Source organism: Archocentrus centrarchus, chromosome 1 (genome assembly GCF_007364275.1).
Source record: "Archocentrus centrarchus isolate MPI-CPG fArcCen1 chromosome 1, fArcCen1, whole genome shotgun sequence".
Lineage (NCBI taxonomy): Eukaryota > Metazoa > Chordata > Actinopteri > Cichliformes > Cichlidae > Archocentrus > Archocentrus centrarchus.
Genome location: NC_044346.1, coordinates 30,193,515 through 30,209,227, shown reverse-complemented (window position 1 = coordinate 30,209,227; position 15,713 = coordinate 30,193,515). Strand labels below are relative to the sequence as shown.

Sequence of the window (15,713 nt, the reverse complement as noted above, 5' to 3'; positions counted from 1 at the left end):
ACTTAGCTTCGTAAAAATGGAAGTGCTTGTATGAATGGGAGTGCATGGGTGAATGCAAACAGGTTGTATAAGCGCTTTGAGTGCTCATACTGATTAGAAAAGCGCTATATAAGAACTAGTCCATTTACCATTTATTTCTCCTCTATTGGGTTCTCTTCACTGGCTCCCTGTTAAATCCAGAATTGAATTTAAAATTCTTCTTTTTACTTATAAGGTCTTGAATAATCAGGCCCAACCTTATCTTAAAGTCCTCATAGTACCGTTTCACCCCAATAGAGCACTTTGCTCTCAGACTGCTGGCTTACTTGTGGTTCCTAGGATACTTAAGAGTAGAATGGGAGGCAGAGAATTCAGGCCTGTCTTCTGTGGAACCAGCTCCCAGTTTGGATTTTTAGAGAAGAGGGGATGCTACACAGTGGCAAACATAGCCCTGTGCCAACTTTTTTCAGATGTGTTGCACCATCAAATTCAAAATGACATTTTTTTTTTCTTCTTAAAATGGCTCTGGGTTTAAGGATTTGACATGTTTTTTATATTCTATTGCAAATAAAATATGGGCTTATGAGATTTGCAAATCATACCATTGTTTTTATTTGTATTTTACACAGCATCCCAACTTTTTTTGGAATTGGGGTTGTAAATCATGCAGTGAATAAGCAATTCAATTTGGTAATTTAAAATTTCCATGACTTCACATGTTAAAATTAAATGTTCTAGGAGAAAGAAATAGGGTTTATCTGTTGACACACAGAGACCCACACATGCACACAGACATTGAGGTGACATTTTATTTCTCTGTTGGTTTATTGTTCTATTATAAATTGTATTTTGATACCTTCATAATATTGCTTTCAGTAACTGTCATGCAAATAAAGCACCTTTGAACTGAAAAACAAATTTTCTTTGTTTTTCTTTGTTTTAATGGCAGGTTGAAGTTTTGAATCCTGACAGCACTCCAGCAAACAATATCCCTGTGGTGCTAGATCCTGGTAACATGCAACAGGTCACCACAAACAATGGCATGGCAAGCTTTATCATCAATACAGTGGGAAACAGTGACAACCTTTTTATTACAGTATGTTGTTGGAATTGTTTGTCAGTTTGATCTTTTGGATTGTTTATTGCCAAATTATTGTCAACTGTGTACTCATCAGTTGCTTATTTCACTGTGTTTGAGAAACAGGACATAGCCTTTACAACTTTATTTAACATGTGGATTTAACTGTATGGACTTACATAGTAGTTGAAAAGAGCCAGTAGTTTTTGTATTTCAACTGATGTAATATTTTAACTAAATACACTGTCGTGATTGATATATCTTTTTTTTTGCTGCAGCAGCAGCAGTAGAATAGATTCAGTAGACAGATTAAATATTTTTTATCTAGTAAAAAATTACCGTCATTGTATTGTTTGTATTTAACCTCTTGTGTGCCTTTGATTACAGGCAAAGACCAATGTTGACAAGATTTCACCTGAATGGCAAAGATCAGCTGAGATGACAGCTATCCCACACACTACTAAAACTAAAAATTACATCCATATCAGTGAGGAATATCCTATGATAACATCAGATGATATTCAACAGAAATAGTGCCACTAATTCTCCCAATATGATTATAAAAATCTTATATAAAAATTTGTTGTTGCAGGCTTGGAATCATCTCTGGCTCAAGTAGGAAAATATCTACAATTCACCCTAAACCTTAACAGGCAAGAGTCATTTGACATTACATACCTGGTGAGAGGCATTTTACACCTGTTTCTACGTGTTCAAAGATATGCATGACTAGGTTTTTGCTTCTTACTATAGGCTGTGTAACAGGCTGGATAACTAAATTGTATAAATGTCATGTCAATTTTATTTCTATAGCTAATTTTAAAAAGATAGGTATAGGTTAATTAGCTTTATTAAATAGCTGCTTTCTAGTACCTATTAAAAGACGTGCAGCAGCAGTTTGGACTAACTGCAAATGATGGAGAGATGACAGTTCAAGACTTGAATACAGAGAATTGCAGTAGTTCAATCTAGAGGTGATGAAGGCATGAATAAGTTTTCTGAGGTAGTTTGGCAATTAGTCGTAATTGATAAAACTGGTTTTCACAACTGCGTTCACTTGGTTCTCAAATTTAAAGGAACTATAAAAAAACACACCAAGATTTCTGAGGAACAATGAGAAGCAAGAGGGCGAAGTGTATCTGTGCCTCCCTCAGTCACAAAGTGAAGGTCCATATTCTTTTTACTACGGATGTTTATTCAGCGCACAAGGTACCGACTTAGAACATGGCAGACAAAACATATTTAAAGGAAATGCATCAGTATAAATTGTTTACAAAGATATAAACCAAACGTTTTAAAATAAAACTACAAATCATACCGCTTTTGCCCACTTGTGAGCCAAGAGAGGGGTTCAGTTCATGAAAGTTCCTTTTTATAACTTTTACCTTTATTGTAACAACAGTTTATAAACAAAACAAGGCAACAATATTAAAACAAAGTATCAGATAGGTTTCACAGGTTGAGTTGTACGTGTTCAAGTTAATAAAAGCAAAACAAACGAAACAAAAACAGAACTAAAAAAAAAGGGGGGGGGGGGGCAATTTTAATAACAAGGAACAAATGTCAAGGCTTACAACAAATCAAAATTGTTAATCAAAGTACAAAGTACAAAACCACCTTTAGAGACTCCATCCATCCATCCATTCTCTTCCGCTTAGCCGGGGCAGGGTCATGGGGGGCAGGAGCCTAAGCAGAGAAGCCCAGGCTTCCCTCTCCCCAGCCACGTCCACCAGCTAATCCGGAGGGACCCCAAGGCGTTCCCAGGCCAGCCGAGAGATATAATCTCTCCAGCGTGTCCTGGGTCTACCCCGGGGTCTCCTCCCAGTGGGACATGCCCAGAACACCTCACCCAAGAGACACCCAGGAGGCATCCCAATCAAATGCCCAAGCCACCTCAACTGGCTGCTTTCGATGTGGAGGAGCAGCGGCTCTACTCTGAGCCCCTCCCAGATGGCCGCACTCCTCACCCTATCCTATCTCTAAGAGAGGCCACTCTTCGAAGGGAACTCATTTCTGCCATTTGTATCTGCTATCTTATTCTTTCGGTCACTACCCAAAGCTTGTGACCATAGGTCTGGGTAGGAACATAGATTGACCGATAAATCGAAAGCTTCGCTTTTACAGTCAACTCCCTCTTCACCACGACAAACTGGTGCAGCCTCCGCATCACTGCGGATGCAGCCCCGATCCGTCTGTCGATCTCCCGCTCCCTTCTCCCATCACTCGTGAACCAGACCCCAAGATACTTGAACTCCTCCACTTGGGGCAAGAACTCGTTCCTCAGCCGGAGAGGGCACTCCACTCTTTTCTGGTTGAGGACCATGGCCTCAGACTTAGAGGTGCTGATTCTCATGCCAGCTGCTTCACACTCAGCTGCGAACCGTTCCACTGCGAGCCGGAGGCCACCACCTGATGAAGCCAACAGGACTACATCATCTGCAAAGAGCAGAGACGAGACTCTGAGGCCACCAAGGAAAAAGCCTTCTGCCATCTAGAAATTCTGTCCATAAAAATTATGAACAGAATCGGTGACAAAGGGCAGTCCTGGCAGAGTCCAACACCCACAGGAAATGAGTCTGACTTATTGCTGGCTATACGGACCAAGCTCTCACTGCAGTTGTACTGAATGAGACTGAATGGCCTGCAACAATGGGCCAGACACCCCATACTCCCGCAGGACCTGCCACAGGATACCCTGAGGGACATGGTCAAGTGCCTTCTCCAAGTAGACTGGTTGGGCAAACTCCCACGCACACTCGAATATCCTTGAGAGGATAAAGAGCTGGTCCAGTGTTCCAGGACCAGGACAAAAACCACATTGTTCCTCTTGGATCTGAGGTTCGACTAACGGGCGGACCCTCTTTTCCAACACCCTGGCATAGACCTTAAAGGGGAAACTGCGGAGTGTGATCCCCCAAAAGTTGGAGCATACCCTCTGGTCTCCCTTCTTAAAGATGGGGACCACCACCCCGGTCTGCCAGACCAGCAGCACCGCCCCAGATCTCCACGTGATGTTGCAGAGGTGTGTCAACCAAGACAGCCCTACAACATCCAGAGCCTTCAGGGAATCTCGTCCACACCAGGGGCCCTGCCACCAAGGAGTTATTTAACCACCTCAGTGACCTTGCCCCCAGTGATGGGCGAGTCATCCCCCGCAACAATGGAGGTGCGGAACATGGTCCATTCAGACTCAATGTCCTCAGCCTCCCTCAAAATGCTGTTGAAGTTCTGCCGGAGGTGGGAGTTGAAGATCTCTCGAACTGGGGCTTCTACCAGGCGTTCCCAGCACACCCTCGCAACACGTTTAGGTGCACCTGGTCTGTCCAGCATCTTCCCCTGCCACCTGATCTCACTCACCACCAGGTGGTGATCAGTTGACAGCTCAGCTCCTCTCTTCATCCGAGTGTCCAGAACATACGGCAGCAGATCTGATGATACGATTACAAAAATCAATCACTGACCTGCGACCTTGGGTGTCCTGATGCCATGTGCACTTTTGGACATCCTTATGTTTGACATCATTATGGACAAACTGTGGTTTGCATATAAGTCCAATAACAAGACACCATTCGGTTCAGATCGGGTAGGCCGTTCCTCCCAATCACGCCCCTCCAGGTCTCACTGTCATTGCCCATGTGAGCGCTGAAGTCTCCCAACAAGACAATGGAGTCACCAGATGGAGCACCCTGCTCAGCGACTCCAAAAAGGGTGGGTACTCTGGACTGTCATTCAGCGCATAAGCGCAAACAACAGTCAGAAGTATCAGGACAAATTACTCATCTGTCACCACTTATCACTCTCTTCAGAGTGGCCCCAGCAGATGTTATCCTCAGCAAACATCAGAGGAATATGATAACCTTCTGCTCTCTTCTGGCCAGGAGACTGATTCTGTGTAGATGGAAAGATCTACATCCTTGATCTAATCTTCATTTGGAGAAGATTAGATACATGGTCAAGGGATCTGTTAAAAAATTCTATGATACATGACAGACATTTTTATCTTATTTTGAAGGTATTTCAGCAGACAAATTTGTGTATTGTTGGTTGTATTATGTATGCACAAATCAGAGATTAATATTAGTTGTTTTATAAGCACAAGATGTGTACATGCTGATGTAATAGATCTGGCATAGAAGGGGTGGGGTGGGAGGAATTTTTGTGGTGTGTGTGTTTTTGGTGTTGTTCTATGTTTACTTAAAACAAAACAATAAAAAGTCTTTTATCAAAAAGAAAAAAACTGAAATAGAAACAACTGAAAGATGAAAGATGAAGTGGTGTTTACATTTTTTGTAATGATATAAGGTAAACTCCAAGAAAATGAATCAGTGGAGCTAACTGGAAATATATTACCAATACTTAAAATACTCACCAAATTTAAACGTACTCAAAACAACTGAGTTAGAACTTAAACTATTCATTTTTAATTACATTTAAGTTATGGGAATGAGTGGCTCTAAATTTTTCAGCAGATTAAGTAAAATGAACTTCTTTTATTAAGATACACTGTTAGGTTTTACAGTGTAGACAGCCTGATGACAAAGAAGTATTTGATACAAGCAAAATACTAATAATGTGAAGAGTTTCCTTGAGAAGACAAGAGTCTTGATAAACTATTTCCTTTAAAACAGAAAAAAATCACCAGCTCAAACTGCTGAAAAAAAGCAGCGCATTTAGGTGTACCTTGAGCTAAAACACCCTGAGTATGGAAGCCGTAAAGATGAGATTTTAATCAACAAAGTATTTCAAAAAATTCTCACAAAGTGCAAAAGAAGCCTCCATAGGAACAGTGTCACAGAGGTTAACAACAGAGTTTAAAATATTAAAGAGAACTCGGGGCTTGTGACTATTCCTAGAAATCAGGATAGACAGAAAAGCAGATTTTGCAGCTTTAACAGTCCTCTGATATTCTGATAAAAAGGCATGCAGGATCCCTAAAGACACCTGGAGTTTGTCCACTTTCTCTGGGCGTGTTGACACTCACGTCTGAGAGTATGGGTGGTTTCATTCAGCAGGGGCTGATGTGGTAATTTGGTGTGTTTAAGCCCAAATGGAGCAGCAGAATCCAGGATACCAGAAAACATTAAGTTAAAAAGACTACAGTGCCTTGCGAAAGTATTCGGCCCCCTTGAACTTTTCAAACTTTTGCGACATTTCAGGCTTCAAACATAAAGATATAAAATTAAAATTTTTTGTGAAGAATCAACAAGTGGGACACAATCATGAAGTGGAATAAAATTTTTGGATGTGTCAAACTTTTTTAACAACTAAAAAACTGAAAAGTGGGGCGTGCAATATTATTCTGCCCCTTTACTTTCAGTGCAGCAAACTCACTCCAGAAATTCAGTGAGGATCTCTGAATGATCCAATGTTGTCCCAAATGACTCATGATGATAAATAGAAACCTCCTGTGTGTAATCAAGTCTCCGTATAAATGCACCTGCTCTGTGATAGTCTCAGGGTTCTGTTCAAAGCGCAGCGAGCATCATGAAGACCAAGGAACACACCAGGCAGGTCCGAGATACTGTTGTGGAGATGTTCAGAGCCGGATTTGGATACAAAAAGATTTCCCAAGCTTTAAACATCTCAAGGAGCACTGTGCAAGCAATCATATTGAAATGGAAGGAGTATCAGACCACTGCAAATCTACCAAGACCCGGCCGTCCCTCTAAACTTTCATCTCAAACAAGGAGAAGACTGATCAGAGATGCAGCCAAGAGGCCCATGAGCACTCTGGATGAACTGCAGAGATCTACAGCTGAGGTGGGAGAGTCTGTCCATAGGACAACAATCAGTCATACACTGCACAAATCTGGCCTTTAAGGAAGAGTGGCAAGAAGAAAGCCATTTCTCAAAGATATCCATAAAAAGTCTTGTTTAAAGTTTGCCACAAGCCACCTGGGAGACACACCAAACGTGGAAGAAGGTGCTCTGGTCAGATGAAACCAAAATCGAACTGTTTGGCCACAATGCAAAACGATATGTTTGGCGTAAAAGCAACACAGCTCATCACCCTGAACACACCATCCCCACTGTCAAACATGGTGGTGGCAGCATCATGGTTTGGGCCTGCTTTTCGTCAGCAGGGACAGGGAAGATGGTCAAAATAGATGGGGAGATGGATGGGGCCAAATACAGGACCATTCTGGAAGAAAACCTGTTGGAGTCTGCAAGAGACCTGAGACTGGGACGGAGATTTATCTTCCAACAAGACAATGATCCAAAACATAAAGCCAAATCTACAATGGAATGGTTCACAAATGAACGTATCCAGGTGTTGGAATGGCCAAGTCAAAGTCCAGACCTGAATCCAATCGAGAATCTGTGGAAAGAGCTGAAGACTGCTGTTCACAAACGCTCTCCATCCAACCTCACTGAACTCGAGCTGTTTTGCAAGGAAGAATGGGCAAGAATTTCAGTCTCTCGATGTGCAAAATTGATAGAGACATACCCCAAGCGACTTGCAGCTGGAATTGCAGCAAAAGGTGGTGCTACAAAGTATTAACGCAAGGGGGCCAAATAATATTGCACGCCCCACTTTTCAGTTTTTTATTTGTTAAAAAAGTTTGACACATCCAATAAATTTCATTCCACTTCATGATTGTGTCCCACTTGTTGTTGATTCTTCACAAAAAATTAAAATTTTATATCTTTATGTTTGAAGCCTGAAATGTGGCAAAAGGTTGAAACGTTCAAGGGGGCCAAATACTTTCGCAAGGCACTGTAACTACCTCTTGAACATGTAGATCAGCACAGAGGTTGGCATCACAAAGGACAGAGTTAGTAAAGTGGTGGAGTGGTCAAGGGATTAATTGTGTTAATTGTGTGCAAACACTGCACACTGTTCAACCTCTGGTTATATACCACAATATTAAACATAACAGAAAAATTAATTTATGTCCCCAGATCTTGAGCAGAGGTCAGATGGTGAAACACAAACGATTCCAGGCAGACAGTCACAAAAGAATTTCCCTCAGCGTTCGCATTACCAAAGATATGCTGCCATCATTCCGCATCATAGCCTACTACCATACACATGATGAAGTGGTATCGGACTCTGTTTGGGTGAATGTAAATGATGCCTGCAAGACAGAGGTGAGAAACACATCACTGACACAACGTCAAACAATTAGATAGATAATCAGATTTTAAGAAAATGACAGCTAGGCACAACCAGAAATCTGTTCTTCAATTTCCTTTAGCTGAAGCTGGAACGCGCGAAAGATGATTCTTATAAACCTGGTGGGAAATTTGACCTGAGGATCACAGGGTATCCAGGAGCCTCAGTGGGACTAGTCGCAGTTGACAAAGGTGTCTACATCCTAAACAACAAGCACCGCATCTCCCAGAAAAAGGCAATGTTTTTAATATTATTTATTTTTTTATTTTGGTAATTACTGATTCAAGGTTAATTTAAGGTCACAGTGTGTCAAATGACTGATTGTGACTGCAGGAACTTTGGAGAGAAAAATTCCTCAAATAGAAGGCATAGCATACTTCATGGTAACTCAAGAAAAAACAAAAACTTTTATATTTTATATTGAAAATCAAACATATGCCAAAGTTTCTTTTGTTAGCCCTTTTGGCACTGAGGACATTTTTTTCTGGAAGCAATAAAGCCAATAAGGTCCTAAACTACTTTTGAACATGACCAAAACAACAGATACTACAGTCTCTGGAGCTTGAAAAAGGCGACTGGACTTCTTTTTGTTTCTTGAAGACGTTTCACCTCTCATCCGAAAGGCTTCTTCAGTTCTCAACCAAATGGTGGAGAGACCCAGGTATTTAAACCCTGTGGGCGTAGTCCCCTGGAGGTGGTTATGACCCTCTATTGATCATGTGCTTGAACACATGTGCCCAGGTGTGAAGGGGGCGTGGGTCATATTTAATCAGTGGTTTCAGTTGAAACCAATTTAGGACTCCGCTCCATTGTTTCCTGTGGCCTATTGAGGTCACTGGAACAAAGGTGTGAATGGGGGTTGAGACGTCTGGGAAGGGAGCTCAGGACAGCACTGTAAGCGGGGGAAAGTTGGTGACGTAATCCACCTCCTCTGTTCAATGATGGTTGTTCACAGTGGACATAGATGGCTTCTTTCACTCCTCTTTCAAACCATCTGTTTTCCCTGTCCAAAATGTGGACATTGGCATCCTCAAAAGAGTGCCCTTTTTCCTTCAGATGCAGATGTACTGCTGAATCTTGTCCTGTTGAGGTGGCTCTTCTATGTTGTGCCATTCGTTTGTGAAGAGGCTGTTTGGTTTCACCAATGTAGAGGTCCGAGCATTCTTCACTGCACTGAACAGCATACACTACATCGCTGATCTTGTGTTTGGCGGGTTTGTCCTTGGGATGAACCAGTTTTTGTCTTAGGGTGTGACTTGGTTTGAAGTATACTGAGATGTCATGCTTGGAGAAAATTCTTCTGAGTTTCTCTGACAAGCCTGACACATATGGGATGACAATGTTGTTCCTCTTGTCCTTCCCATTCTCTGTAGTTTGTGTTTGGCCTTCATTCCTGTGCATCTTAGCTGATTTGATGAAGGCCCAGTTGGGGTAACCGCATGTTTTGAGGGCTTTCTTAATGTGTGTGTGTTCCTTACTTAAATCTCATCTGTATTTAGCTAATATTTTAGTGGGTCAAAATTTGGAGTGCAAAACAACATACATTTTTTTACATCTCAAGACAATTTTCCAAAGTTGCCAAGGGAAATTGATGCTTTGTACAATAAACTCCTAACCTTAACTCATAACTTTGACCTTCACTGACAAAGACTTGCATAATTATACTTCTTGATTTGAATTTCTTCCACTCTGCACAGATTTGGGACATAGTAGAGAAGTATGACCCAGGCTGCACACCAGGTGGAGGAAAGGATAGCATGAGTGTTTTCTATGATGCTGGATTGATGTTTGAGAGCAGCACTGCTTCTGGAACACCACATAGAACAGGTTAGACTATTTCATTCTGTCTCACACCAATGTAAAGGTGACTGACTGGCAACCACACAACTGAATGTGCTTTGTCTCCTATCAAATAAGGATAGCAATAATGTTCCTTTCCTCTTTAAAAGAGGCATAGGAGAATGCCACTTAAGGTCATAGAAATGCAATTATTTAAATTTTTCTGATGAGCAGGATAAAATGCTGTTGAATTGATAAAGCAAAATAAACTTTAGTTTCAAGCACCCACTATGAATTGACATTAATAAAACATTTATCAATAAATCAGTGAACAAAAATAATTCAATTAAAAGCATCACTTTACGCACACAGTGCCAAATCACAACAGGAAATTAACAACAGGTGGAAGGGCAGATCAAGCTATTTATAGGAACAGAGATAGGAGGAGTTGAACTTAACCCATCCACACTAGATTAAAGACTATCAAAATAAAACAGGAAGAGACTGACACTGAGAATAGGACTAAGATTAACGAACTTGACACCAGGACAGAAGGGTAACACGCAGAGACAAGACAGAATACAAAAACATAATCAAGACTAGAAAACCCCAAAATATCCCTTATGAACAAAAACTTGGTGACAGTAGGAAGGAAAAACTCCCTTTTAACAGGAAGTAACCTCCAGCATAAGTCTTGTATTTTATAAGTCCATGAATAAGTGATCTGCACACATGAACACAGTAAATGTTGAGAGGATGCAGATGGTGCGTTTTGTGCGTGTGTGTAGTGTTCTAGCTAGCGGTTGATCGCAAGGCGCCGCGCCGGGCTGAGACGCTTCACTTTCGGAGCTCTGCTGTCACTGCATTTAGCAAACAGGAGTCCGCCAGAGAACATTGTAGCTGCTCCATCCACCGCTGTTTGTTTCACACAGAGCAGAGGTGTCAATCACAGGACGGGCCAAAATTGAAGACACATTCTTAGTCGCGGGCCGAACAGGATTAAAAATAATTATTTAAATCAGTAAAATAAATTTGAATGGCCAGAATACAGCAGCTTTTTCCTCAACAAATTAAATAAAATATAAAATTATATTATTCTTCAAAAATCACATCAGGAAAAATGAATATATTTCAAACTGATGAAAATTTTTCAGGTAAAAACTGTAATGTGAATTTCTGCACTTCACAGTCGGAAAAACGCTACAAAAACTGCGCAGTGTGTCCAGTTTATCAGCAAATAGCACAGCTGCAAACACAGCGGTGGAGACTCGTAATCAAGCGGTCCAGTCCCCAAAGCTGCAGGGACGCATTATGATGCTTCATGAGAAAAGCCGACTCTCAGCCACCTTTCATCCCGGAGACCTGCTGAGGCTTTTCCTTCACTTTTTATGAACTGACAGATTTCCTCAGGCAGCTCATCGCACCTGTGTAATAAGGCGCGTCACCAAATTCAGAAACTATTTACTCCAGTAAAGACTGAAACTGCTGCGATTTAAACCTTTGCCTCTTATAAATTTACCTGTCTGTGTTACGGGGTTTATGACGTGTTCTGTCTTCAGGACTTTGCTGCGCAGCGTTTCCTGCTGTGTGACGCAGTGATGCACTGTCAGCTCACCTGTGCAGGTCTCCTCTTCATCTTTTCCCGTATCTGTCCCACCAATCCGCTTTATTCCCCGTAGCACAAGTGAGGAAAAGAGACAGATGGTTTACCTCCGATGTCAGCGTTCAGGTCTTTTTCCTCCCACCTGTTTGGAAAATCCCTGTTTTCCACTTTTCGTTTGGTCATTTTTGGGGAGTCAGGCAGCTTAAATGTCACTGTAAAAAGTGCTGACCGATGTTTTATCCGCTGATCCCTGATCAATCGGCAATAGGGAAAACGGGTTAGCACACAGTTCTTGGCCTGTCGGCAGCTGTTGCAGTGAGTGGAATTTGTAGTATAAGTGGGGGGAGCACATTTAACCGCGGGTTATTAATAATAACTATATGAAATCATCTTGCTGGCCGTATAAAATTAGATCGTGGGCCGAAAGTGGCCCGCAGACCTTGAGTCTGACACATGTGACATAGAGAAAAACTGCAGTTCGGAAGTTAAAATGTGCAGATGAATTGATAGTACGAAAAATTATTTCTTATCCGATTACTTGATTAATTGATGGAATAATCGATGCAATACTCGATTCCTAAAATAGTCGATAGTTGTATTCAGAAAGCCATAGTCAAACATTAGTTTTCAGCACCAGTGGAGCTGTGAAAGGCCTTCAAGAAAAATGACATGCACCTCGAGAAATGTAACTACAGGTTCACAAAGACTGTGATTAGGCTTTAGGTGTGTGTGTAGGCCCCTTCACTCAATTAACAAGCGGGAGCAGCTTTTAGCGGTTAGTATTAGCTTGCTAATTAGCATTACCACCCCCTCCCCGGGGGGGGGGGGGCTAAAAATGTGTCCGCATACACCTCAGAAAGTATATAGCCGTGCCCCTGTGTTTATGGCATGGGTTTTCATTCCCAGGCAGCTCCTGTTTTCATGGTCCTGGGCCGTGTGCCCAGCGTTTTGTTTTATTCTTGTAGGTTTGGTTTTCACTGAGTTCTGTTATGTTCCTAGTTTGTTTTGGTTTTGATCATTCATCTTAGTTTCCTTTCTTGTTATTATTTATTGTTTACATTTTGATTTCCTAGTTCCCTTTGTTCCTGTCTCCCCTGCGTCTGTGTTCTTGTGTGTGTTTTGTCCTTTTGTCATGTCCCTGGCCTCCTGTGCTTTTGAATTGAGTTTTATTCCCAGTGTTGTAACTAGTCTGTGTCTGTCTCGTGTCTGTGTTTCCTGTTTGATCTGATTTAGTGCTCAGTTTAGATAAAATCATTATAGTGGGTGATTTTAACATCCATGTAGATGCTGAGAATGACACCCTCAACACTGCATTTAATCTATTGTTAGATTCAATTGGCTTCTCTCAAAATGTAAAGGAGCCCACCCACCACTTTAATCATACTCTGGATGTTGTCCTGATATATGGCATAGAAACTGAAGACTTAACAGTATTCCCTGAAAGCCCCCTCCTGTCTGATCATTTCTTAGTAACATTTACATTTACTTTAATAGATTACACAGCAGTGGGGAATAAGTTTGATTACAGTAGAAGTCTTTCTGAAAGTGCTGTAACTAAGTTTAAGGATCTAATTCCTTCATTGTTATGCTCTTCAGTGCCATGTGCCAACACAGTGCAGAGCAGCTACCTAAACTCTGCTCCCAGTGAGGTCGATTATCTCGTCAAAAGTTTTACATCCTCACTGCGTACGACTTTGGATACTGTGGCTCCTCTGAAAAGGAAAGCTTCAAATCAGAAGTGCCTGACTCCGTGGTATAATTCACAAACGCACAGCTTAAAGCAGATAACCCGAAAGCTGGAGAGGGAATGGCGTCTCACTAAATTAGAAGATGCTCATTTAGCCTGGAAAAAGAGTTTGTTGCTCTATAAAAAAGCCCTCCGTAAAGCTAGGACATCTTACTATTCATCATTAATTGAAGAAAATAAGAACAACCCCAGGTTTCTTTTCAGCACTGTAGCCCGGCTGACAAAGAGTCAGAGCTCTGTAGAGCCGAGTATTCCTTTCACGTTAACTAGTAGTGACTTCATGGATTTCTTTACAAATAAAATTTTAGACATTAGAGAAAAAATTATTCATAACCATTTTAAAGATTATTCTTCATGTTTGGCTGCTTTCAGCACTGCTGGTATTTGTTTAGACTCTTTTGCTCCAGTTGATCTTTCAGAGTTAACTTCAATAGTTACTTCCTCCAAACCAGCAACATGTTTGTTAGATCCCATTCCTACTAGACTGTTCAAAGAAGTCTTTCCAATTATTGATGCTTCAATCTTAAAAATGATCAATCAGTCTTTATTAGTTGGCTATGTACCACAGACCTTCAAGGTGGCTGTAATTAAACCTCTACTTAAAAAGCCATCACTTGACCCAGCTGTCTTAGCTAATTATAGGCCAATCTCCAACCTTCTTTTTCTCTCAAAGATTCTTGAAAGAGTAGTTGTAAAACAGCTAACTGATCATCTGCAGAGGAACGGTTTATTTGAAGAGTTTCAGTCAGGTTTCAGAATTCATCACAGTACAGAAACAGCATTAGTGAAGGTTACAAATGATCTTCTTAGAGCCTCTGACAGTGGACTCATCACTGTTCTTGTCCTGTTGGACCTCAGTGCAGCTTTCGATACTGTTGACCATAGCATTTTATTACAGAGATTAGAGCTTGCTATAGGTATTAAAGGTACTGCACTGCAGTGGTTTGAATCATATTTATCTCATAGACTCCAATGTGTTCATGTAAATGGGGAGTCTTCTTCACACACTAAGGTTAATTATGGAGTTCCACAGGGTTCTGTGCTAGGACCAATTTTATTTACATTATACATGCTTCCCTTAGGCAGTATTATTAGAAAGCACTGCATCAATTTTCATTGTTATGCAGATGATACTCAGCTTTACCTATCAATGAAGCCAGATGACACACATCAATTAGTTAAACTGCAGGAATGTCTTAAAGACATTAAGGCCTGGATGACCTCTAATTTCCTGCTTCTAAATTCAGATAAAACTGAAATTCTTGTTCTCGGCCCCACAAATCTTAGAAACATGGTGTCTAACCAGATACTTACTCTGAATGGCATTACTTTGGCCTCCAGTAACACTGTGAGAAATCTTGGAGTCATTTTTGACCAGGATATGTCCTTCAATGCACATATTAAACAAATATGTAGGACCGCTTTTTTGCATTTGTGCAATATTTCTAAAATTAGAAACATCCTTTCTCAGAGTGATGCTGAAAAGCTAATTCATGCATTTATTACTTCTAGGCTGGATTATTGTAATTCATTATTATCAGGCTGTCCTAAAAGCTCCCTGAAAAGCCTTCAGCTGATCCAAAATGCTGCAGCTAGAGTACTGACAGGGACTAGAAAGAGAGAGCATATTTCTCCCATATTGGCTTCTCTTCATTGGCTCCCTGTTAAATCTAGAATAGAATTTAAAATCCTTCTCCTCACATACAAGGTCTTGAATAATCAGGCCCCATCTTATCTCAAAGACCTCATAGTACCATATCACCGCAACAGAGCACTTCGCTCTCAGACTGCTGGCTTACTTGTGGTTCCTAGGATACTTAAGAGTAGAATGGGAGGCAGAGCCTTCAGCTTTCAGGCGCCTCTTCTGTGGAACCAGCTTCCAGCTTGGATTCGGGAGACAGACACCCTCTCTATTTTTAAGATTAGGCTTAAAACTTTCCTTTATGATAAAGCTTATAGTTAGGGCTGGATCAGGTGACCCTGAACCATCCCTTAGTTATGCTGCTATAGGCCTAGTCTGCTGGGGGGTTCACATAATGCACTGTTTCTCATTCACCTTATTTACTTTGTTTATACTCCACTCTGCATTTAATCATTAATTGATATTAATCTCTGGCTCTCTTCCACAGCATGTCTTTCTCTCCCCTCAGCCCAACCGGTCGCGGCAGATGACTGCCCCTCCCTGAGCCTGGTTCTGCTGGAGGTTTCTTCCTGTTAAAAGGGAGTTTTTCCTTTCCACTGTCGCCAAGTGCTTGCTCATAGGGGGTCGTTTTGACTGTTGGGTTTTCTCTGTATTATTGTAGGGTCTTTACCCACAATACAAAGCGCCTTGAGGCGACAGTTTGTTGTGATTTGGCGCTATATAAATAAAATTGAATTGAATTGAAATTGAATTGAATTTTACTTTGAT

The 15,713-nt window shown here is 41.2% G+C and overlaps 1 protein-coding gene across 1 annotated transcript in view; it reads left to right on the top strand.

Moving 5' to 3' along the window:
- Positions 1-15,713, top strand: part of LOC115781666 (complement C3-like) — a 101,053-nt gene that overhangs the window by 22,658 nt on the left and 62,682 nt on the right. The window contains exons 11-16 of the mRNA XM_030731871.1: positions 929-1,075; positions 1,445-1,544; positions 1,650-1,738; positions 7,961-8,149; positions 8,257-8,409; positions 9,872-10,001. Of these exons, the coding sequence (XP_030587731.1) occupies positions 929-1,075; positions 1,445-1,544; positions 1,650-1,738; positions 7,961-8,149; positions 8,257-8,409; positions 9,872-10,001 (808 nt within the window). The remainder of the gene's footprint in view (positions 1-928; positions 1,076-1,444; positions 1,545-1,649; positions 1,739-7,960; positions 8,150-8,256; positions 8,410-9,871; positions 10,002-15,713) is intronic.